Source organism: Girardinichthys multiradiatus, chromosome 14 (assembly GCF_021462225.1).
Source record: "Girardinichthys multiradiatus isolate DD_20200921_A chromosome 14, DD_fGirMul_XY1, whole genome shotgun sequence".
Taxonomy (NCBI): domain Eukaryota; kingdom Metazoa; phylum Chordata; class Actinopteri; order Cyprinodontiformes; family Goodeidae; genus Girardinichthys; species Girardinichthys multiradiatus.
Genome location: NC_061807.1, coordinates 43,689,450 through 43,712,159, shown reverse-complemented (window position 1 = coordinate 43,712,159; position 22,710 = coordinate 43,689,450). Strand labels below are relative to the sequence as shown.

At 38.8% G+C, this 22,710-nt stretch overlaps 1 protein-coding gene across 1 annotated transcript in view; it reads left to right on the top strand.

Annotated features, from left to right (window-relative positions):
* Nucleotides 1-22,710, top strand: part of adam19a (ADAM metallopeptidase domain 19a) — a 254,128-nt gene that overhangs the window by 177,479 nt on the left and 53,939 nt on the right. Inside the window, exons 7-10 of the mRNA XM_047385681.1 lie at nt 6,303-6,368; nt 8,034-8,105; nt 8,669-8,835; nt 13,386-13,470. Of these exons, the coding sequence (XP_047241637.1) occupies nt 6,303-6,368; nt 8,034-8,105; nt 8,669-8,835; nt 13,386-13,470 (390 nt within the window). The remainder of the gene's footprint in view (nt 1-6,302; nt 6,369-8,033; nt 8,106-8,668; nt 8,836-13,385; nt 13,471-22,710) is intronic.

Below are 22,710 nucleotides of genomic sequence, written 5' to 3'. Positions count from 1 at the left end.
CCTTCTCATTTCTCCTGGTCCCATGGCTAATCAGTGAGCAGCAGTCTGTTCAGGTCACATGTAGTCCCTACTCAGCCCCAGCGGTTCCTGCTCAGAAACAGGGACCAAAAAAGTAGGTACAGGTACGGAAGAAACAGTAATGGAAACACTCGCAAAACGAGCCGGGTGGAGTTGAGTAGGGCCAAATCCACCCAGTGGAAAAGGGGAAAAAAGAGATCCCAGAGATGTCACTGTCTTGCTCCCCCGGCATGGCTAAAGCTCCTCAGAAAATGATCGCCGCTGCTACTACTGGCTCTGATCTAAGAGCAGCATTTGGTACAACACAAACTCTGAAATCGAAGGTTTTGTGCACCAGTCTTTCAACTAAAGTGAGGGGATAGGATGTTCCCTGACTCAAAATTGTGAGCGCATTTTTTTGCACTTGTTCATTTAACAATTGAATCAGAGAGCACTTTTATCACTTTATGTTCAATAAACAGATAAAAACTAAACTTGAATGTGTCTCATTTTGTGACACACGTTATGCTTGACTGTAATATAGCAGGATCCCCCAACCATCCCCCATATTAACAGTTTTTTGGGATCTTCAATTTAATTTAGGGTGGCATTAAAAAGTTCTTAAAAAGTCTGAAATTTGACCTGCTAAAACCTGCAGATACCCTGTCAATTAATGAACACAGAGAAATGAACTGAATATGCTAAGATCTTTCAAACACAGATAAACAACAAGGAAATGATCAAAACCCTAACACCCGGGGATTGTAACAAAGGGTCCAGTCTAAAATAGGGCTAAAACTGCACCTGACATTAAACATCACCTCTGTGGTTTCATAAGACCACTATGGCCAGCAAAGCACAAAGAGCTGACAACACTTTCTGTAATTTACTGTTGCATTCTTCACTCTGGCACCTTGATTTCCGAATGACATGCAGAATTTGCTTTCATCCGAAAAAAGGTACTTTGGACCACTGAGCAACAGTCCAGTGCTGCTTCTCTGTAGCCCAGGTCAGGTGCTTCTGCCGCTGTTTCTGGTTCAAAAGTGGCTTGACCTGGGGAATGCGGCACCTGTAGCCCATTTCCTGCACACGCCTGTGCACGGTGGCTCTGGATGTTTCTACTCCAGACTCAGTCCACTGCTTCTGCAGGTCCCCCAAGGTCTGGAATCGGCCCTTCTCCACAATCTTCCTCAGGGTCCGGTCACCTCTTCTCGTTGTGCAGCGTTTTCTGCCACACTTTTTCCTTCCCACAGACTTCCCGCTGAGGTGCCTTGATACAGCACTCTGGGAACAGCCTATTCGTTCAGAAATTTCTTTCTGTGTCTTACCCTCTTGCTTGAGGGTGTCAATAGTGGCCTTCTGGACAGCAATCAGGTCGGCAGTCTTACCCATGATTGGGGTTTTGAGTGATGAACCAGGCTGGGAGTTTTAAAGGCCTCAGGAATCTTTTGCAGGTGTTTAGAGTTAACTCGTTGATTCAAATGATTAGGTTCATAGCTCGTTTAGAGACCCCTTTAATGATATGCTAATTTTGTGAGATAGGAATTTTGGGTTTTCATGAGCTGTATGCCAAAATCATACGTATTAAGACAATAAAAGACCTGAAATATTTCAATTAGTGTGCAATGAATCTAAAATATATGAATGTTAAATTTTCATCATGACATTATGGAAAATAATTAACTTTATCACAATATGCTAATATTTTGAGAAGGACCTGTATGTGTCATGATTGGGTTTTTGATTTACTTATTATTTTTAACCATTTTCCTGCATACAAAGTAAATGTTCTTTGATATTTCTTGGCCTTGGAAGGTTTGGCTGGTGGTGCTTTCCCCACTGAAGTGGATCAGTTTCTATTTTTTACAGCCTCTGATTCATGAGGAGATGGCACTGGCACATGCAGTTTGAAGAAAGCACCCAGTCATTTTCTAACTGGGTAGAGCCCGTTCTTCTTTGAAAATATGCAGAACTGGACCACACAGCTGTGGTGATGCACTTGTTTCTGTAGGCAGAGACAATATCTCAGTGACAGCTCTTTTTTATGTGTTCCCCCCAGTCTGAGTCAATGTAGGTTATCCGGAACCTGGGATCCATCAGTGAGGCTGTTTCTAAGAGTTGGTTGCTGTATTTTTCAGTAGGGTACTGCTGTATGGGTTTTTATTGCTTTTGTGAGCTCAGTGTCTTCCTTCGCTGTCTGTAGGAGACTCTTTTTGAACAAATAGAGCACCGGTTAAATGTAGGAAACGCTGACATGAGCCTCACCAGACAGGGCATTAGTAAAGTCTTGGAGTGGTCTTATTGGTCTTATTTACATATCCCAAAATATCAATGTCTTACCAAGACATGCATAAACACACACATAATCCCTGGCATGATACATGTATCATTAGGATGAATGATGCACTACCATCTCTAGGGTTTACAGAGAATGGCCTGAAAAAGAGAAAATATCCAGTGAGGAGCAGTTCTGTGGGCGCAAATGCTTTGTTGATGCCAGAGGTCAGAGAACGGCCAGACTGGTTCGAGAACAGGAAACTGAGGCTACAATTCGCACAGGCTCACCAAAATTGGACAACAGAAGATTGGAAAAACGTTGCCTGGTCTGATGAGTCTCGATTTCTGCTGAAATATTCGGATGGTAGGGTCAGTATTTGGCATCAACAACATGAAAGCATATATCCATCCTGCCTTGTATCAACAGTTCAGGCTGGTGGTGGTGGTGTAATGGTGTTGGGGATATTTTCTTGGCACACTTTGGGCCCCTTACTACCAATTGAGCATCAATGCCACAGCCTACCTGAGTATTGTTGCTGACCATGTCCATCCCTTTATAACCACAGTGTACCTATCTTCTGATGGTTACTTCCAGCAGGGTAACGCGCCATGTCATAAAGCACAAATTATATCAGACTGGTTTCTTGAACATGACAATGAGTTCACTGTACTCAAATGGCCTCCACCGTCACCAGATCTCAATCCAATAGAACACCTTTGGGATGTGGTGGAACGGGAGATTCGCATCATGGATGTACAGCCGACAAATCTCCAGCATCTGTGTGATGCTATCATGTCAATATGGACCAAACTCTCTGAGGAATGTACCTTGTTGAATCTATGCCACGAAGGATTAAGGCAGTTCTGAAGGCAAAAGGGGGTCCAACCCGGTACTAGCAAGGTCTACCTAATAAAGTGGCCTGTGAGTGTATATATTAATTTACATGTATTAGTCTCTCGATGTGCAAAACTGATAGAGACATACTCCAAGCGACTTGCAGCTGTAATAGCAGCAAAGGGTGGCGCTACAAAGTATTAACGCAAGGGGGCCGAATAATATTGCAGGCCCGACTTTTCAGTTTTTTATTTGTTAAAAACGTTTGACACATCCAATATATTTCATTCCACGATTGTGTCCCACTTTTTGTTGATCCTTCACATGAAATTAGAATTTTATATCTTTATGTTTGAAGCCTGAAATGTGGCAAGAGGTTGACCAGTTCAAAGGGGGCAAGTACTTTCGCAAGGTACTGTAAGTGAATTGTTCATGTGTATTTTCTGTGGGACAATGAATGCATATCAAATGACAAACAGACGATACATTTGAAATGCTTATGACATACAAAATATGATATAGACTTTATATGATTCTTACCTATGGAATTATGTAGTTGTTGTTGTTTGGCCACCCAATGTCATTCAGAGCTTTTATGATGTTGGTGTTTCTGTCTGTTGTCATATAGATGAGTCGATGTTCAGGAAGGTTCCAGGAGCTCAAAGCGTCTTTTATTCTCTTGGCAATTGCCTCACTTCTGTGATCATCATGACAGTCAACTGTTTGCAATTTTCATCGACAAAATATACTGTCAAACATGACGACATCCATGACTGCTTTTACACTGGGCCCCTGTCTTACTGTAGGAGACTGTGTGAAAATGATTCCCCTAAGGTGGGTTGTCTTTGGCCGGGATTTGTGGTCTGCTAATGTCTTGAACATGTTGTAGAGAGCAGCATTTCTTCCACTCAACAGAGTGCTTCTGTTTCAGGTGCTGAAATAAATTCATAGTGCCCTCACCTTTGTTAGCAACAGCCTTTAAAAAGATTTTGCAGCGTGACATTTGCTGCTTTAAATCCGTGGTCATGAATCTGACAGAAAATCCATCAGGAAATACGATGGAGAAAGAGTGGGGAAGACATGCGGCAAAGGTCAACAGGGATTTGAACCCTTGATGGCTGTGTCGAGGACTGTAGCCTCCCTACATGGGTCACAAACTTTAACACTGTGCCACCAATGTGCCCAGGCGTTTATTTCTTAAAGAAAAATACAAAGTAGAAAATGGGCTCCTAAGTGGGTATTTTAGTCTCAGTTTGTTTGGACCGTAGGTTGCAACTTTATTTCTCTAGTTTAATTTTGAACTGCTTATTATTCCTATGTTTTTTATTTACACTCACATGTACACAACCTCATCTTTCTGGACTCTTCTTCCTCCTGCATTGTATTATCCTTCTACCCTAACTTTTCATAGTTGCTGCTACTGTAACACAACCCCTGATTTTTCCAGTTTCCCCAGAGCCACCTATTAATACTTGGTTGTTATGCAGAAATGCCAGCTTTAGCAGGCCAGGGGTCCCAATGCTTTTAACCATTCTTTGCTTATAAGATAAACAATGTGTGAGTACATCAGTGCATATTTATGGTAGTGCATAATTCAACAGTTAGTATCCACACCTCCACAAATTCCCTGCCATTATGCAGGAGATTTATTTGGACTATTTCTAATTAGCTGCCACTGTTTCCCAACAGCAAAAATTTTTCTGATTAAATTCTTGGCATTAGAAGCCTTTGTGAGTACAGTTACATGTTCTCCTTGTGCCCTTGCATGTTTTCTCCAAGCATCCCACTACGCTCCAGTAATTCAAAAGCATGGGTAAAATTGATTGGTTTCTAATTGGCAATAGGAAGAGCTGTGTATTTCTTGGATAAAGTGGTGACTTATTTAAGTTACATGTTTTATTAGTCACAATTCTTTAGAAGAATAAAAGTATTGAAGTGAAGAAGAATAAAATATTTTCCAGAGCTTTTATTACCAAATGCATCACATTTTTGCACATAGTTAGTTTTAACAGTAATTAATCTTCTGAGTGATTGACTTTGACATGCTGAATATCAACTTCTAGACCAAATCCTGACCAAAGGTGACCCATTCTTGTCTCTTTAGTGCCTGTTTTTTAGTACTGACCAGAGATTCTCAGTGGGGTTAAGATCTTAATAGTCAAACTTTTCTGATCTTTAAAGCTTTGTTATCACATTTGCCTTGTGACACTGAGGTCATCATGCTGGAAGATCCACAGAACATCGCCAAATTTATCTGGATTGATGGCAGACGTTGGACATTTTGATCCCACCGTTTATTCATGGTGATGGTTTTCGGCAAAATTGTGGATAAGCTCAAGGATTTTAAATAATTCGATGAACTATACTAAATAGTTTTAACTGAACAGAAAAATTTGATGTTTAAATATCTCCGTCTTCAGTAACTGTTTTGTTTACTTCCAAAAATATTCAGTTTGCATGTTAATGGGATTCCTGCAAATGTTTTAAAGTATGTTTGTTTGGGAAAGATCCATATTAGTGTAGACAGGGCTGAATATATACATGTACTTTAAAAACACAGACCACTACCTATATTGTAGCAAACCTAGCAAATAAGACTAGTTCATGCACATATTTTCCTAGTTTCTTACAATTAGGACATAGTTTACTAAGGAAGACCTCAAGTTTGTGATTAGGAATATAAAGTCATTACTGTGTCACAAACTTTTGCTCCAAAGCTTTCTCTCTTTTATGTAGAGTCTACATTTAAATAAATGTTTGTATGTTAGTAATAAAAGAAACAAGCACAAAATCTTTTCACAAATACAAAATGTTGCTTTTGAAAAATTGTAGAATTGTTAATTGGGAAACGTGTAGCAATCCAAAGTTAAATCTTTAAACAATTAAGCAGCAATTCTCTCAGGTCATATAAGTGTTTTCATTAACATTGTCTAAAATATTGCATTTTCGATTGTATTATTTTTTACATTTATAGTGAGCTAAGTCAGGACATGATCTTTTTTTTTTTAGCCCTCTTAGCAGCTCCTAACCTCTAGTATTATTAGGGCCAGCTCCTAAACCTAAACAGTTTGGCTCAGCTCTGTTCAGTACAATAAATATTGCAGCCATTATTCTGTATAATTTTATAATAATAATTTTATAATATAATAATTTTATAATAAACGTTTTATCTTCCATTTTCCTTTGATATCAGGTGAAGAGAAATGCCTGGGGTACGACTAAGTATATGGAGCTGTACATCGTGGCAGACAGCAAACTGGTAAGATGTTTCTCCCCCATCCTACTCCTGCACCCCTCAGGGGAATATTCCTCTGTACAATCAATTGTGACATTTGTGACATTTGCTTCTAAATATATCAGGAAGCCATCAAGTACGGCTGGAAACAGGATTGGAAGTTCTTCACAATCATTGCACTCAGGCTAATGGAGCACTTGACAGCTTTGAGCTGAAATAATAACAGTGAAGAAATGCATGTGGAGCAAAGTCAGGAGATTTAGTCTGATTAATGAGAGTAGATTTAGTTGGGATCTAAAGGTTAAGAGCTGTTAAACAGAAAATATACCACTGTGATAAGATGCAGGATTTCACTCAAATACTTCTTCTATTGTATTAGTATCATGGAAACAGACCCCCTTAGCAGAGTGGTGCTGTTCTCCTGGAAATCTTAAAATCCCATTTTCAAAAAGTTTGTATGCTTTCTAAAATGTGAATAAAACAGCTCTGGGCATTACATTAAACTGAGAAGACTTAATTTTAAAAGTGTTCCTGTTTGAATATATTTGGCTGATTTTAATCTAATAATGCCTGTCATTTTTCAAAACATTCATACTTTATAAATGTTTGAGTACGAAGGTTTCCAGTGTTTTGAAAGTAAATGTGGTTTTCTGTCCTTTTTACATAAAAGCTTCCTTTTCCCATTTAGATTTTTTAATATTCCAGACATATATGGTAAGTCTCTGAACGCAGGCCAGTTTAAACCCTGATCTGTTTTTCTGTAGAGCTCTTGTACATTCAGGAAGCTGCTTCCCTCTGTGTTACTTTAAAATGCTGCTTGTGCTGCAGCACATTTTTTCCAACTGTCATCCTGAGCCTTAATAGTGGCTTAAAATGCGAAATGTTTTATTAGAGACTATAATAAGACAATTTGTTCTGCAGTGTAGTATTACTGAACAACTACTGCTATTTTTACTAATACTACTTAGAACCTTCAAACAGTCTAGACAGTGAAATAAAAACATTTTTGCTGATTCTAAAGAGAACAATCAGGTCAGGGGAAAAACGTAAGTTGAGGAATGTCCAAGGTACAAAAAAAGGGAGTGGTGCTACCTTTACCTGCAATTTATAATATTGCACGCACACATTGGGAATCTGACATTAAAATAAATGTTTGGCTATCTTGGATGAAATCCCAAAGCATGAGACCTGTAACTGAGAAAAGGCTAGATGCACATGGCAATGCCAGAGAGATAGAGTTGTCAGGAAGCTATGTTCTTTAGGGAACCAGGTTAACAAAATAGAAAATTTGCAGCATTTACCCAATTTTCTCATTTTGACTTCTGGAAGGCTCAGCATCTCTGAAAGACTTTCCTTATACCCATTCACAAACTGTTGCCATGTAACGTACTTTCATTTTTTAATGCCCCTGGCAGCAAGTTCAAAACCTTGCAGAGCTTGAATGTTTTGTGTTGTTTGTCTCGTTTTTAAGTTACTAGTTTTATTTTTGGCTGGTTAGGGTTAGGGTTATTCAGGCATTATGCTTTGACCTTAACAGTTAAATAGTATCTTGACATATTGGGTCAAAGGTAATAATCCAGAACTACTTGGGTTTGGGAGGTTATTTTACAGGTCATTATTCGTGTAAAGAACTGACTGGTATCCCTCTGAGTCATAACATTAATACTATCTATTCTCACTCTCATGCAGTTCAAACGACAGGAAAGGAACTATGAAAAGACCAAGGCAAGAATAATGGAAATTGCCAATTATGTGGACAAGGTAAGTTTGATGGGATAATGTTCTGCTGTCTGCGATTCTCTCCATGGCCTTCACATTCCTAATGTCACATGCATTGCCACTGTACCTTTTATCTTTTATAGTCCATGTGTAGACTCAGTGATTGATAAGTGAAAACAAACATTTATTCTTCTTTGAAGTATGTTTGGGATTTAATCAATCGTGTCCCTCGACAGCATTTTTAAGGAGATCAGGAAGGAAGTCTTTCGTGACCAGATTCTTCTATAGGAGCTTTACACACAACCCCTGTGTGTTTGTGTGTGTGTGTGTGTGTGTGTGTGTGTGTGTGTGTGTGTGTGTGTGTGTGTGTGTGTGTGTGTGTGTTTGTTTTTGTTTTTGTTTTTGTTACATGATGAGGTTCATTTTCTAAAAAAACTAACTATGTTGTGAGGAATCACTGCTCCTTGCTATTGTTGGGTTACAGGTTAGGTTTTGGACTAAGTTATGAATTAAGGTTAGTTTAAGTTTAGGTTTAGATATGCAAAGTCCCCCGTAAGGACAGAAAAACCCGAGCTATTAACTGATGTTTTTGTGTCTCTGTTTAGTTCTATAAGGCTCTAAACATTCGTGTGCCTCTCATTGGCCTGGAGGTTTGGACTGAAAGAGATCAATGTATCATCTCTGAAGAACCAAATGCCACCCTCTGGTCTTTCCTTCAGTGGAGACAGAAACTGAAATCTCGCAAGAAGCATGACAACGCCCAGCTACTCACGTGAGAAGCAAACAGTTACACCCCAGCTACAGCAGTCATAAAACAGAGGAACCTTTCCTAAGCATGATAGAACCTTTGCTAAAATACACACAAAAGCACTGTTATTGAGGTTGATCTAGAAAGGAGTTAGAAACATAGAATAATACACACAAATGTAATCTCACTTTAGCAGATATAGTTTCAATAAATGGCTCCCAATTGTTGTGAAAATAATTAGATTTTCTTCCCTTACAGATCAACTGACAGTGTCAGTTATTTAATGGTCAGTCATCAGTCAGTCATTTTCTACCGCTTCCTCCATAGTGGATGGCAGGGGAGCTGGTGCCTATTTCCAGCAGTCTATGGGCAGGAGGCGGGATACACCCTGGAACAACCACACACACACTCATTCACTACTAAGGGCAATTTAGAGCGACCAATTAATCTAACAGTCATGTTTTTGGACTGTGGGACTACTTATGAACATATTTGGGAGTTTGTGATTTTTGAAACAAAGTATTAATGAACTTATCCAATCTGCTCAGCTGATAGAATCCCAGATCAACAAACGTCCTCTCCAGGCGTGCACATTTTATTCAAGAACAACTTAGACCTGGGCACATGAGACCCACAGATTTATTTTATTTCTCCAATCATTTTGGTCTATAACCTGCTGTTTTAAAAACTGGCTTGACTGTATATTTGGAAATACACTTCCAGAAAACATGTTACCACAGTTCCTCACTCAGTTTTAGCATTTTCAGCAGCGTTGACCTTTCGTGGTAAGATTAGCTTTTCTACAGCTGCAGGATGGGTCTTCCTGGATTGCTGTTCAGTGGTGAGAAGCTAGCAGAAAGGTAAATTACTTTCTGCTAGCTGAAACATATTCTACACTTTGGTATCAACGTAAGACACTAAACTATGTGGGTTGTATTAATATTATGTGTTTTTGCCAAGCGCTGTTAGTTACAAGAGAAGTTTTCCGTTAGTCTAAGTTGACTTCTAAAGAAGTTGACTTGTTGACTTGAAATTATCGTAAAAGTGAAAAATGTTGATATGTCACCTACTGACTCAGCTGCAGAAAAGGGGGAGGGTCACAGGTAAATTATATCGTTAAAATAAAGCGTAGTCATATCAATTAAAATACTGTTGTGATGTACTAAAACAGGACAGATCTATTCCTTGTTGAACAAAATATACAAAAATAACTGACCAATAAGCAGTTGAAGAGTTAATCTGGCTTCATGTAGATTGAATTGTGAACTCTATCTTTAACTGTTCTTCATTTGTGGATAATTGGTTCTCATTGAGGTTCTGGAATGCCAAACCCTTAGAAATAACTTTGTAACCCTTTCCAGATTGATAGATGTCAATGACTTTGTTTCTCATATGTTCCTGAATTTCTTTAGATTGGGGTATGATGTGCTGCTTTTGGAGATCTATTATTCTATGGGTCTGGCAGGCCTCAGTGTGTTTAATGAAACTGAACTGTCCCTTACAAAAAATGTGGTTTACTAAAGTCAACATTTAAACAGGGTGACAGGTGCCAGATAGGTTTGGAAAGCTTATTGCCTTTAAAATGGAATCATATACTCTTATTGCTTTTTATATTTACTCGGTTTAGAGACATGATATGATAAAATTAAAGACTGAAATAAATTTGTTAACGGACAAACACTTTTACACAACATTGGGATTTCTTGCTCTGTTCTAACAGTCCTCTTGAAAAGGTGGCAGCCATTGTTTGATCATTATATCAGTATTGTTATGTCACTTCATGTTTGGGTACACAGTTTTTTTGGATGGCTTAAAACCACAGTAAACACTGAATTCAATGCCGTGTGTTTTTAATGGCTTAAGCACCTGAACTATATGGACTCAGTGCCTCCTGGATGTTCAGGTTAAGCACAAGCCACTCTGCTGTTAATGGTCACAGCTTTGGACATGAAACTGAGGCTGTCTGAGAAAACACACAGTTTTTCCTGCCAACACGTGACACAGCTTTTTACTGAAGATCTGATGCCTCTGGTGTAGTTTAAAAACTTGTGTCTGGTGCTCAGAGTCGATCCATTTCAATCCAGGCTTAAGTTCTGGGGATAATATTAAATGTATCTCATAGAAAACCTTTTACTCCCACTCATCTTCATGGTAATACAAGTTCAAACTATCTTGGTAACAACAAGGTTGGTCATTTGAACTTCGATCTGCGGATACTGAACAATAAATATGTGTTAGGGCTTGTGAGATAGGACCCCAGAATGCAGACGTGCAGGCAGCGTGATGGTAAGTGAAAAAAAGATTTAATCAACTAAAATTCACTCACAGATGAGGCAGGCAAAAAAAATAGAAACAATAAACGGGCAGGCAAGCCAGGCAAAAGCAGACATGGGCAGAGTGGCAAGATAGGCTTGCCATGAAACACATGAGCATGATCTAGAAGACAAGACACGGTTTGCAAAATGTTTCAATAACTGAACAGGAGTGTATATATGGAGAGTAAACCAGGTGGAGCAAGGAGACAGATTAGCTTGGAGCAGGTGAACCGGATAAAGATAATTAACAGATAGAACACAACATGACAGGGGCAAAACAGAACTTCAAGGATACAAACAAACAGGAATCTAACTAGAAAAACATGAAACCAAAGCATAACCAGAAGCTCAATCCAAATACACAACTAAGCAAAACATGAATACAAAAACTAAAGCATGACCAGGAAAACAAACAGAAGAACGATTCAAAACCTTAACTGTGAATAAAACCAACAAAAACACCCACAAATCATAACAATATGAACAATGATTTTATAAACAATTTTAAAATAAATATTTATTCCTACATTTTATGAGATCACACTCCTTTATAGAGTTTCTAAGTCCTTGGTAGACTTTATAGAGGTAAATTCTATGTTGAGCCATTTGCCTAGCATTTTATCATTCTGTCATAATACATGTAGATATTAATGTGTGATGGCTTGTTGCTGCATTTCAATGTGTTTTTGAAGGACATAAGGGAGAGAGAGTGGCAGAGTAAGACATTTTAGAGACAGAAGCGAAGATGAGAAAGAGAGATCGCTTTCTGAGTGCCGCATCTTTCACTTCACACTGACAGGCTGGAATTTTTACAGGCTGAGTAAACACCTTTCCGAAAAAATACTGTGAGGAAAAACTGTAATGTGAAGTTAAAAAAAGGGTCGACTATGTGACAGCTGCTTGTGCCAGCTTTCTCCTGCTACTGCTTAGTTTGCTGAGACAGAGACACTACTTTACGGGATTCTATGCACGGATTCAGGGAGTCTCCACTGCTGTGAGTGGAGAATCATTCAGTTTAAGGCTTTGCATTCTGATTTTCAAATCTCTCAGCCCATCCAGACCTGAGGCAATTTCAGAAGTGTTCCATTAAAGCCTTAATTTCTCTGCCTCTGCAAACGTGGAAAAAAAAGCCCATATGGGAGGGGAAACCTTGAACAGTTATTGTAAACAGTTAACCTTTAATAATGAATCACTGTTGGTGTGTCAACACTTAAAGGAGTTACACTGATAAGAAAAAGTTTAAATAAAAACACTTTTAATATTTTTGTTTCCTATTCTGTGTAGGGAGGTGATTTTTTTTCTCTTACACTTAGAGACATACATACTTGTTGAAGTATTATGCAATATAATAAAAACTGTTGTTGGGTGGGGAACACTCCACTCCATTCCATTCAGGACAGACATTGTGTTTCCAAACCCACATAAAATACGTTTGTCAAATGAAATGTTCCATTCCTTTCCCATATTTTCATTATCAACCAAGGTTACCTGAAGCAATCTCCTCCCCTTGTGGTGACATGAGTCATTGAAGAATTACAGTTGTTGATGCATGGTTGAATGAGGGATAGGAGATCACATCTGTCCACTTAAAGGGATGCTCCTTTAGGCCTCCCACAATTAGTTTCCCCCAGACTCCTTCATTTATTAGATGACATTGTGTAAAGTAAAAGAAAAAAGCTGAAAAATACTTAAACCATTTGAACTAAAGGGGAGGCAGCTAAAATCAGTGAAGTTGCCTGGAGTATAGGTAGTGAAGGTGAAGGGGTTTAAGTACATGGGGTTAACCATCCAAAGCACCTGGTGGTGCACAAGGGAGTGCATGCTGGGTGGAGTGGATGGAGACAAGTGACAGTGACAGAAGAACTGCAGTAAGAGTGAGAGTAAGAGTAGCTTTACAAGATCTGATTTATTGTTAGGAGACCAACAATTCTGGAATGAAAAGCAGAAAAGGGTTTATATTCCAAAAAATTTACTTTGCATACCATAACGGGACATAGCTTAGCTTTTAACAGACTGTAATAAATAATGCAACCTACACAGTTTTAGACTGTAGGTCTTTTTAACAATATTGATAATTTGTGAACTTTGAAATCTTTATTGTTTAAGCCAAAGAAAGTTCTTCCAAAGAAAACTCCTGAAGCTGTGTGTTTAACTGAATGTGCAACATTAGTGTCCATCATGTAGGATCAGACGTTTTCTCCACCAGCAGTAGATTAGAACCAAGTGATTTTCCTCTAAGTGTGTGTTTGTTTGTCATAGCGGCGTGATATTCAAGGGGACAACAATCGGGATGGCACCACTGGAGGGAATGTGCAGCCTGGAAAACTCTGGAGGCATCACCGTGGTATGTGGCAATGCATTTTTTAGTTTTCCCTCCTGTTGTGTTTTTACATTGCTGTGAATCTCAGGTGGAATCGATCTGTTGAGTACTGCAGTTTTTGGTCTAGCAGAGTTCTTCTAAACATGGTTATATTTGCCACATTTTGCTTCAGGTTTTCCTCCACAGTAAAGATCTATGGCGCTAAATTAGGGGCATAAAGATTGTTTGAAACAAAAATTTTAAACTTATTAAAAAAAAACTTATAAAAAAAGTTTAATCTGAAAAGAAATTTTGGAAACTGAAAAAAAACAAATCCAAATTGAAAAAAGTTAAGTTAAACTCATTTTTACACTTTCAGATTTCTCTATTTTATGTTTTTCTGTTTAAAACTCCTGGCCCTGGGCGCAACACTGATGGTGTAGGGGTTAAGCATGAGACCATATGCAGAGGCTGCAGTCCTTGAAGCAGCTGTCCCGGGTTCATGTCCCGGACCCGGCAACATTTGCCAAATGTCTCTCTACCCCTCTTTCCTGTCTGCCTACTGTCAAAAATGAATAAATAAAAAGGCCATTATTGCCAAAGAAATATAAAAAAAAAAAACTCCTGGCCCTGGTTTGGTGTGGGTGGGGGCGGGGCCCCAGATGACAGGATTGTGGAATTATGACTAACAGTCATGGAAGTGGCAGGTTCGCCTTACAAATAAATGTTACCAGTGGATTTTCTGGAAAAGAAACGACTGCCCTGGGGGGAATGGTGCGTGGCATAGAGCTAGAGCACACTACCCATGTACGAGGCTTCAGTCCTCGACGCAGCCGCATGTCTTGCCCCTATCTCCACCCCCTTTCCTGTCTGCCACTTTTGGAAAAATAACAAAAATGAAGGCCAATAGTGCTGCAAAAAACGATTAACTTTTATATTTACCTTTTAATTTTAGATTGGCAGATGGTCATAAAAATATTCATAGGTGCATTTATAACCTTGCTGATTTTATGAAAACTAAATAGGTTTATTGTTGTTTGTGTCGTATGTTGACATAAGCAGCTTAGATCAGCGAAGCATATTATTTTTCATAAACTATCAGATAAACAAAGAATATAAAGAATAAAAATCTGAAAAATAGTTTAGAATTTTTTTTTCAGTTTCAACTTTTTTCCAGTGTCAAATTGTTTTTCCAAACAAACTTTATGGTGCCAATTTAGCTCCATAAAGATTTAATAAACTGATTACAGTAAAGGTAAGAGTTTCAGTTGCAATGGTGAAAAGTGAAAGCAGATCCTCAAAAGAAACTCTGTGATGTGCTACAAAACAGGAATCGATGATTGGAAAATTCAAATGTTACTCTCTTCGAAAGAATTTTCTTGTGATTTTAAATAAAAACTAGATTTTCCCATTCTTTTAGACCAAAAGACAAAATGTAGAGTGAACTACTTAAAACAAAACAGCTATAACTGTACACAAGGAGTACATTTATTTCCCTCTGGTACTGATGAGCAGAGTGGAAGCAGCTAGGCCCAGTCACCTCCTCCTGCTGCTGGTGGTGGTGGTGGGGTTGAGGATGTCACCAGATTAACAATGAAGACCCATATACACACAACAAGAAGCAGAAAGGACAACATTATGCCACTAATAAAAGAAGAACTAATTATTGAACAGGTTTTGTATGCAGAGAAATGAAGGTGGAAGTAATAAGACAAACCTGTTTTTACAAGTTTGTTCAGTATATCCAACATTTTACTTTTCATGTGTAAAAAACGCTTGCATTTTAATGTAATTTATCTGCATTGTTTTATTTGATCTCATTCCTTTTTGATTTCCTCGTTCTATTCACCATTATGTTTTTTTATTTGATTTTGTTTTCTGTTTATTCTAATAGCTTCCCATCTAAGCCGGCCAGGTTTGAGCAGGGTTTGTCCACTGACAAAAACGTGTTCAGGCACAATGTGGAGTAGATAAAAGAATACAAATGTTGGTCAAATCATGACACAGATGACACAGTAGACTGATTTTGGAAGATCAATACAACATTTTGTGCCTTATTTATCAGAAACCAGTAGGGGTTTGGGAGCAGAAATACTTAGAAATTCCACATGTAATTTATACAACAAAGAGCAAATTGGCCAACTCCAGTTTAAGAGCAATTGGATGCTGATAACTCAAGTGGCTGTAAAGTTGTTTTTTTTTACCACGCTCCTATTTAATTCTTGATGTGGTGGCCTCACTCACAAAATTTGTGACATACAGTGGTGATTCTTACATTATACATCTCCTGGGTGAGCTCTTCCCTCTGTGCTTTATCTGGTACTCATGTGCCTCCTTCTAATGCTGCTGTAGGAAACAGCCCGAATCACCAAAATGAAACACTTTAAAGAACACGGATGAATGTATGATGGTAAAAGAGACACATTACTCTGAGATTTTAATGTGACAGTTTCACAATAAAGGATTACTGACAAATTAAAAGGCAATTTTAAAACGTCAAAACCAATTTTGTCACACAAATATTGTTGCTTTTTATTTTAATAGCTTACTTGATAAATGTAAGTTTTTAGCAGGTACATAGTGGAAGAGCTGATTAAGGTCCTGTCTCTTTGACAGCCCTCAGACCTATATCAGTTCATTTAACTGCAGATTAAACTGGTCTGTCCAGTACAATATTGTCCAGAACTGGACAGTCCGAAATGATGCATGCAGAGCACATTTCCTTCAGCTGATAGAAATCTTGCGCTGCTTTAAAAGATTTTGTGATAGTATGGACCAATAATTGTCTAACACAGCTTTGTTTTTCATTTTAGCACCACATGTCCACTCTGACATAGTGTAACCCTGTGTACACGATACAAGACCTTGTGTCAGATTATCATGTCCAATTCCTGTAATATGTGTAAAAATACTGTACAGCTATTTTTCCTGCCAGAAACACATTTGATTAATCAGGCTGTTTGTGTCATCCTACACTTTAAAAGAGTTTGCACCACAGGTTGGAAAGTTGCCATCAGTCATATGCAAACCCCTCAAAAAATCCAACCTCTTTCACAGTAATCCTCACAATGTTTTTCAGAAGAGCCACATTGGCAGATCAAAGTCACGGGGGAGAGCCGCAATATACAGTCACTCACACAAATAAAGGAAAAAATTAACAATTCACCCTGTGAACAAAAAAGAAACACATGATCTGTTTAAACAAAACTAACCTTAGTACTGAGATGAGCGGAGGCTGTGGTACATATCCTTGACATTCTTCATGTTGTATTTATAATTTGTTGTTGCAATCACAGAGAGGCATTCAAGATGGAGATGGGTCAGCCAGTTTCTCTGTTTTCTTTCGATTGTATTCATGGTTGAAAATGTTGATTCACAGGTATATGTGCTAACAAAGAAAGACATCACTTTCTGAACAAGTGGATTCAAATGGGGAAAATCTTCTTCAGAAACCAAACTCCAGAACTGAGCAACCCCTTCTCTGAGTTCCCTTGGAGGATGTCATTTGTCTGCAGCTTAATGATTTCATTTTCAAGTCTGGCCCGACTGTCAGATCAGTGTTGTGTGATGGTGGGTGTAAGTGAACTTATCCTTCAAATCCTCCCTATTCTCCTTACAATGTCTGTACGGAGGGCCAGCTTTATGATCCAGTGTGGCTCTGTCAACTCTGGATGGTGTTTCCCTTTGTTGTCCACAAAAGCGCAAATTTCAAAGTAGAATCAGAAACCGCTCCAGCACCTTTCAACAGGACAGCCATCTTCACTGTTCATCACACAAGTTTGGATCAAATGAGATGTTTTTCTTCAGAAAAATGCCAAAAGTGCATTCAGAATATCTTCTCTTCTCGTTTGGCCAAGGAGTGGGAGTAAGCACAGCATTTCTTCTCGAAAAGAGTCTTCTTTAGGGAACCTCACCCAAACACACAGCTGAGGAACATCAGTGACATCTGTGCTTTCATCCACTGCTATGTTGAAACATGGAGCTACACAAAGATCAGTCAATAGCTGGTCTCGGATGTCCTCTTCAATGTCTTCCATCGGCCTCATTATTGTTGAATCAGACAGCTGTAATCCTTTTATTTGTTTAAGAATGACATCCTTGTTGTGAAAGTCTCTGAACAATATTTGTACTGAAGAACAAAAAGCAATTACTATTTCGGAGTCTGGGAAACTTTTTTTCTTGCCCATGCCAAAATCCTTGCTATCTCAAAAGATGCCCTTGTTAAACATTCTGCTGTTGAGGTTGTTCTGTGGATAAGGCTTTGTTGTTCAGAAAGTGAACCAATGAGCTGTGCAGTTCTCTTTCTGAGTTCAGTGCCAAGTGGGAAACTTTCATAGAATTTTGGATGCGCAGTTTTTAAATGGCGCTCCAAGTTGCTTCGTTTCAACCCTGAGCGGGTTTGTTTGCATATTAAGCAAAGAGGTTTTGCGGCGTGAACAAACAAGAATTCGTCAGTCCATTTCTCTTGAAAGTTTCTGTGCTCATCTTGTATACATTGTACCTTTGATTTTTTTACTTGAAGCACCTGTCACTGATGTACTTGTCCCCTCTTCAAAATCTTTATGTGGTTTTATGTTTACTTCTTCAGATTCCTGATCTTCACTATTTCTCACGTCTGTGTTTTGTTGTTTGATTAGAAATGGTTCCATTTTTCACGCTGTATATATTGCGCTAGCTAGCTTTTAGAATCACTTTCGTCATATGGCGCACTCAGCTGTTACGGTGTAACAGCGTGTTGGAAGTGATACCTGTGTTTCCAGGTTTTACAGTACCCCCCATTTGAAACCAACTTTAAGTGAGACAATGAAATATATTGTAGGTCTTATAATACATTGTGTTTGTGTGTTTGTAATGTAGAGTTCATTATATGTTTCTGTAGCACAATTTAAAAATGTATTGGATGTGCAGGCATATTGTTGGAATGTGTGACGAGAGCCACCGAAAAAGCATGGTGAGCCACACAAGGAGTATCCCTGCTCTATCACTTTCCATCAAGTTATGGTCCTGCTCTCTAGCGCATCTCCAAGGCAATCTCTGTGTGTAACGGCCTTCGCTCCCTCATGCCACCACCTATGCCCTGTGATGCCTGTCTAGATGTGGAAATTCCTTAAAAAATAAATAATTTTAATACCTACCACTGGTCAGCATGTCTCTGCTTCTAGCTTTATACTTTTTTTTATGTTTTTGTAAAATCTGACAAGGTCAGCCTATTGATATGTCACTTATTTATTGTTAAATCACAGAATTCTAGCCAGAGTGGTATGCTGGGGAATCTTTTATAAAGCCTGCGTTTTAAAAAGTAGTTACCTTTTAAGCCAGGTACTGACTTTTCAGGAAAATAAGGCATCGGATTAACCATCACGAAGTATATATATGGACTGTTGTCAGACTGCGGTTAAAGAAATGGACACTGTTCTTAAAACCAAATACAAAAAGACAGGTTCATTTTGTTCGACTGAAATGGTTCATGTGATAATGGGTTTCCTTTGCATCAGATCAACCTGATCTTTGAAAACTAGCTGAAAAAAGGCAAAAATTGTTTATAACGAGACCTATCAGTCCATGAGATGAAGATATTGGTTGTACAAAAAGCAGCAGTGTGTGTCCACTGATGGCATGAAAACTGGCCAGTTCTATTTAATTCTTAATGTGGTTGGGATTCTTGCATATTATATACACAAGGGTTACTTTTGTGTACAATGCACATAGAAGTTGTGTACTCAACACAATTTAGTTTTTTTTTATGCTTACATTGAGTATGTAGTTAGCATCAATCAATAAGAATTGTTGTTTTAGAAGTTTTAGGCACTTCAGAAGAAAAGGCCTAATACATTTTGAATTATACTGAAATATTTAATAATTAGATTCATACCAATAAAATCCAGTATAGATGGATGAGATTCAGTTACACAATGTACAGTCCTAAATGTAATACAAGACAGTCTTGTTTAGATCATAGTGGTGAACATAATGTCTCACTCTTACAAAATTGTGGAGAGTCCCCCACCCAAAGCAAGGTAATGCTGTGCATTCCTAAAGTATTTCAATTCAATTCAGTTTATTTATATAGCGCCAATTAACAACACATGTTGTCTTGATGCACTTCACAAAGTCAGGTACATGCATTCCAATTAATCCTAACCATTGAACAGTGCAGTCAGATTCAGTTATTTATTCAAATTGAATAAAAAGTTTTTCTGTCTAAGGAAACCCAGCAGATTGCATCCAGTCAGTGACTTGCAGCATTCACTCCTCCTGGATGAGCATGTAGAGACAGTGGACAGTCACTTGCATTGACTTTGCAGCAATCCCTCATACTGAGCATGCATGTAGCGACAGTGGAGAGGAAAAACTCCCTTTTAACAGGAAGAAACCTCCAGCAGAACCAGGCTCAGTGTGAGCGGCCATCTGCCACGACCGACTGGGGGTTTGAGAGAACAGAGCAGAGACAGAAAAAGAACACAGAAGCACTGATCCAGGAGTACTTTCTATGGGAAGGAAAAGTAAATGTTAATGGATGTAGCTCCTTTAGTCGTTTTATCTAGAAATAAAGAACAGATAAACTCTGAGCCAGTTTTCAAGGTTAGAGTCTGAAAGAGAGCACATAGAGTTAGTTACAGTAAAAGCTCAGTCAATTTCCATGTCTAGGAGAGAGAAAGAGTTAAACACTGAAAGACAGGGCTATGTGGATCATCGGTAGAAGGTGAGCATCAAGTTGTTGCCAGCAGAAACTTGGAGGATGCCCCTCTCCAGAAAGGTGTCACAGGTAGACACAGAGTCAGGCCAGGTTTAGCTTCTAGGAAGAGAAAAGAGAGAATATAAAGTTAAAAGCTAAATAACAGCAAATAATGCAAAATTGCGGAGTAGAATGAGAATGTAGCGAAGAGGGTGAAATGGTCATTATGTCCTCCAGCAGTCTAAGCCTATAGCAGCATAACTACAGAGATAGCTCAGGATAACCTAAGCCACTCTAACTATAAGCTTTATCAAAAAGGAAAGTTTTAAGCCTAGCCCTAAAAGTAGACAGGGTGTCTGCCTCACGGACTAAAACTGGGAGCTGGTTCCACAGGAGAGGAGCCTGATAAAGGCTGAGGCTGTGGCTCAGTAGGAAGAGTAGTCGTCTTGCAATCGGAAGGTTGTGGGTTCGATTCCAGCTTCCTCAATGTGCCCCTGGGAAGTGCCTGGCAAGGCACTTAACCTCAAGTTGCCTACTGATCTGTGTATGAATGTGTGACCGTTAGTGAGTGCAATTGGGTGAATGTGGCTCTAGTGTAAAGCGCTTTGAGCGGTCTGTGTGACTGGAAAAGCGCTATATAAGTTCAGTCCATTTATCATAACTAAAGGATCTGCCTCCCATTCTACTTCTAGAGACTCTAGGAACCACCAGTAAACCTGCAGTCTGAGAACAAAGTGCTCTGTTAGGAACGCATGGAACAATCAGATGTATGATGGAGCTAGATCATTAAGGGCTTTAAATGTGAGGACGAGAGTTTTGAATTCTATTCTGGATTTAACAGGGAGCCAATGAAGGGAAGTTCTTTTTAATTTTCATCAGAACTCTTGCTGCAGCATTTTGAATCAGCTGAAGGCTTTTAACTGCATTTTGTGGACATCCTGATAGTAAAGAATTACAATAGTCCAGCCTTGAAGTAACAAATGCATGGACTAGTTTTTCAGCGTCACTCCTGGATAGGATATTTCTAATTTTGGCAATGTTCCGGAGATGAAAGAAGGAAATCCTAGAAACCTGTTTAAAATGGGATTTAAATGACATGTCCTGGTCAAAAATAACACCAAGGTTTTTTACTTTATTACCGGAGGTCAATCTAATGCCATCCAGGTTAAGTGATTGACTAAGCGGTTTCTTTTTTAAAGAGTCAGGTCCGAAAATAACAACTTCTGTCTTGTCTGAATTTAGAAGCGGAAAATTTAAAGTCATCCAAGTTTTTATGTCTTCAAAACATGCCAGTAGTCTATCTAACTGGTTGGGCTCATCAGGATTTATGGATAAGTAAAGTTGAGTATCATCAGCGTAACAGTGAAAATGTTACGCTGATGATATCATTTATCATAAACAAACTGGAATCTGTCAGACAAATAAGATTTAAACCAGCCTAGCGAGTATTCATACTCTATGTAAATTTTTGTCAATGGCTTTCTTCTTGCTGCTTTCCATAATAGACAGATTTAATTCTTGATTTCAGCATATTCTTGCAGCTGAGCTCTTGGTTTCTATAGCTCCTCCAGAGTTACCATGGGCCTCTTGACTGTTTCTCTGATTAATGCAAAGTCTGATTAAAGTCGAACTCCTTGCCCAGCATGGGAGATTAGATGGAGACGTCAAGATTAGATTAGTTCATTATGGTCACGTTATCGTTAGGTGCTTTTCCTGGTTTATTTGTTTTTGTTTTACCTCCTGGTTTACTTTAGTGTTTATGTATATTTTTGTATAACTATTCTGTTAGATATCCTTCCTTGTGTCTTCTCTGCTCTTATTCTGCTCATTTCTCTTCTCTCCCTGTGGTTCCTCAGCCTTTATCGGTCTCAGCTGTTACTCATTCTCTCCTGCTTGCCCTGCCTTTCTCTTCACTCTCCTTGTTTGTATGTGTACAGTTTGGTCGTCATTGTTTCCTTGCTAAAATCTCCCGTATTCGTCCCTCATGGTCTTTGGGTTTTGCTCCCTGTGTTTCCATTTCTCTGCCTGGTTCTCTGCCCGTGTTTCCAGCCCTGTTCCTGAGTTTTTGTAAGTTTTCTTTTCTTTTTTAAAATAACTTTATTTTGCCACGACTATGCTCTGCATTTAGGTGCTCCTTCAATCTCATTATGACAGGACGTCCATGTCTTGGTAGGGCTGCAGTGGGTCTATCCTCTCTTCATGTTCAGATGATGGTTTGAACAGAGCTCTGTGAGATGTTCAGAACCTGGGATGTTGTTTTGGAACCCAACCCTGCTTAAAACGTCCCCACGACTTTCTCCCTGACCTGTCTGCTGTTTGTTCTCTAATGCTCTCTAGCAAACGTCAGTGGCCTCACAAAAGTCTGTTTACTAATTGTGTGAATGCTGAATAGAGGTTGTGTTGCATTATATCTATTAGGGGTTTTGGATTAAATGGATCTGAATGCAAATGCTGGCCACACCTTTCAGAATTTTATTTGTACAAAATTATGGAAACCATAAATCAGTTTTCTTCCACCTCACAATTATACCCTGTTTTGTGTTGGCCTATCTTTTAACAAGTTGTGGTTGTAACCTTTCAACAGGGGTATGAATACTTTTGCAAAGCAA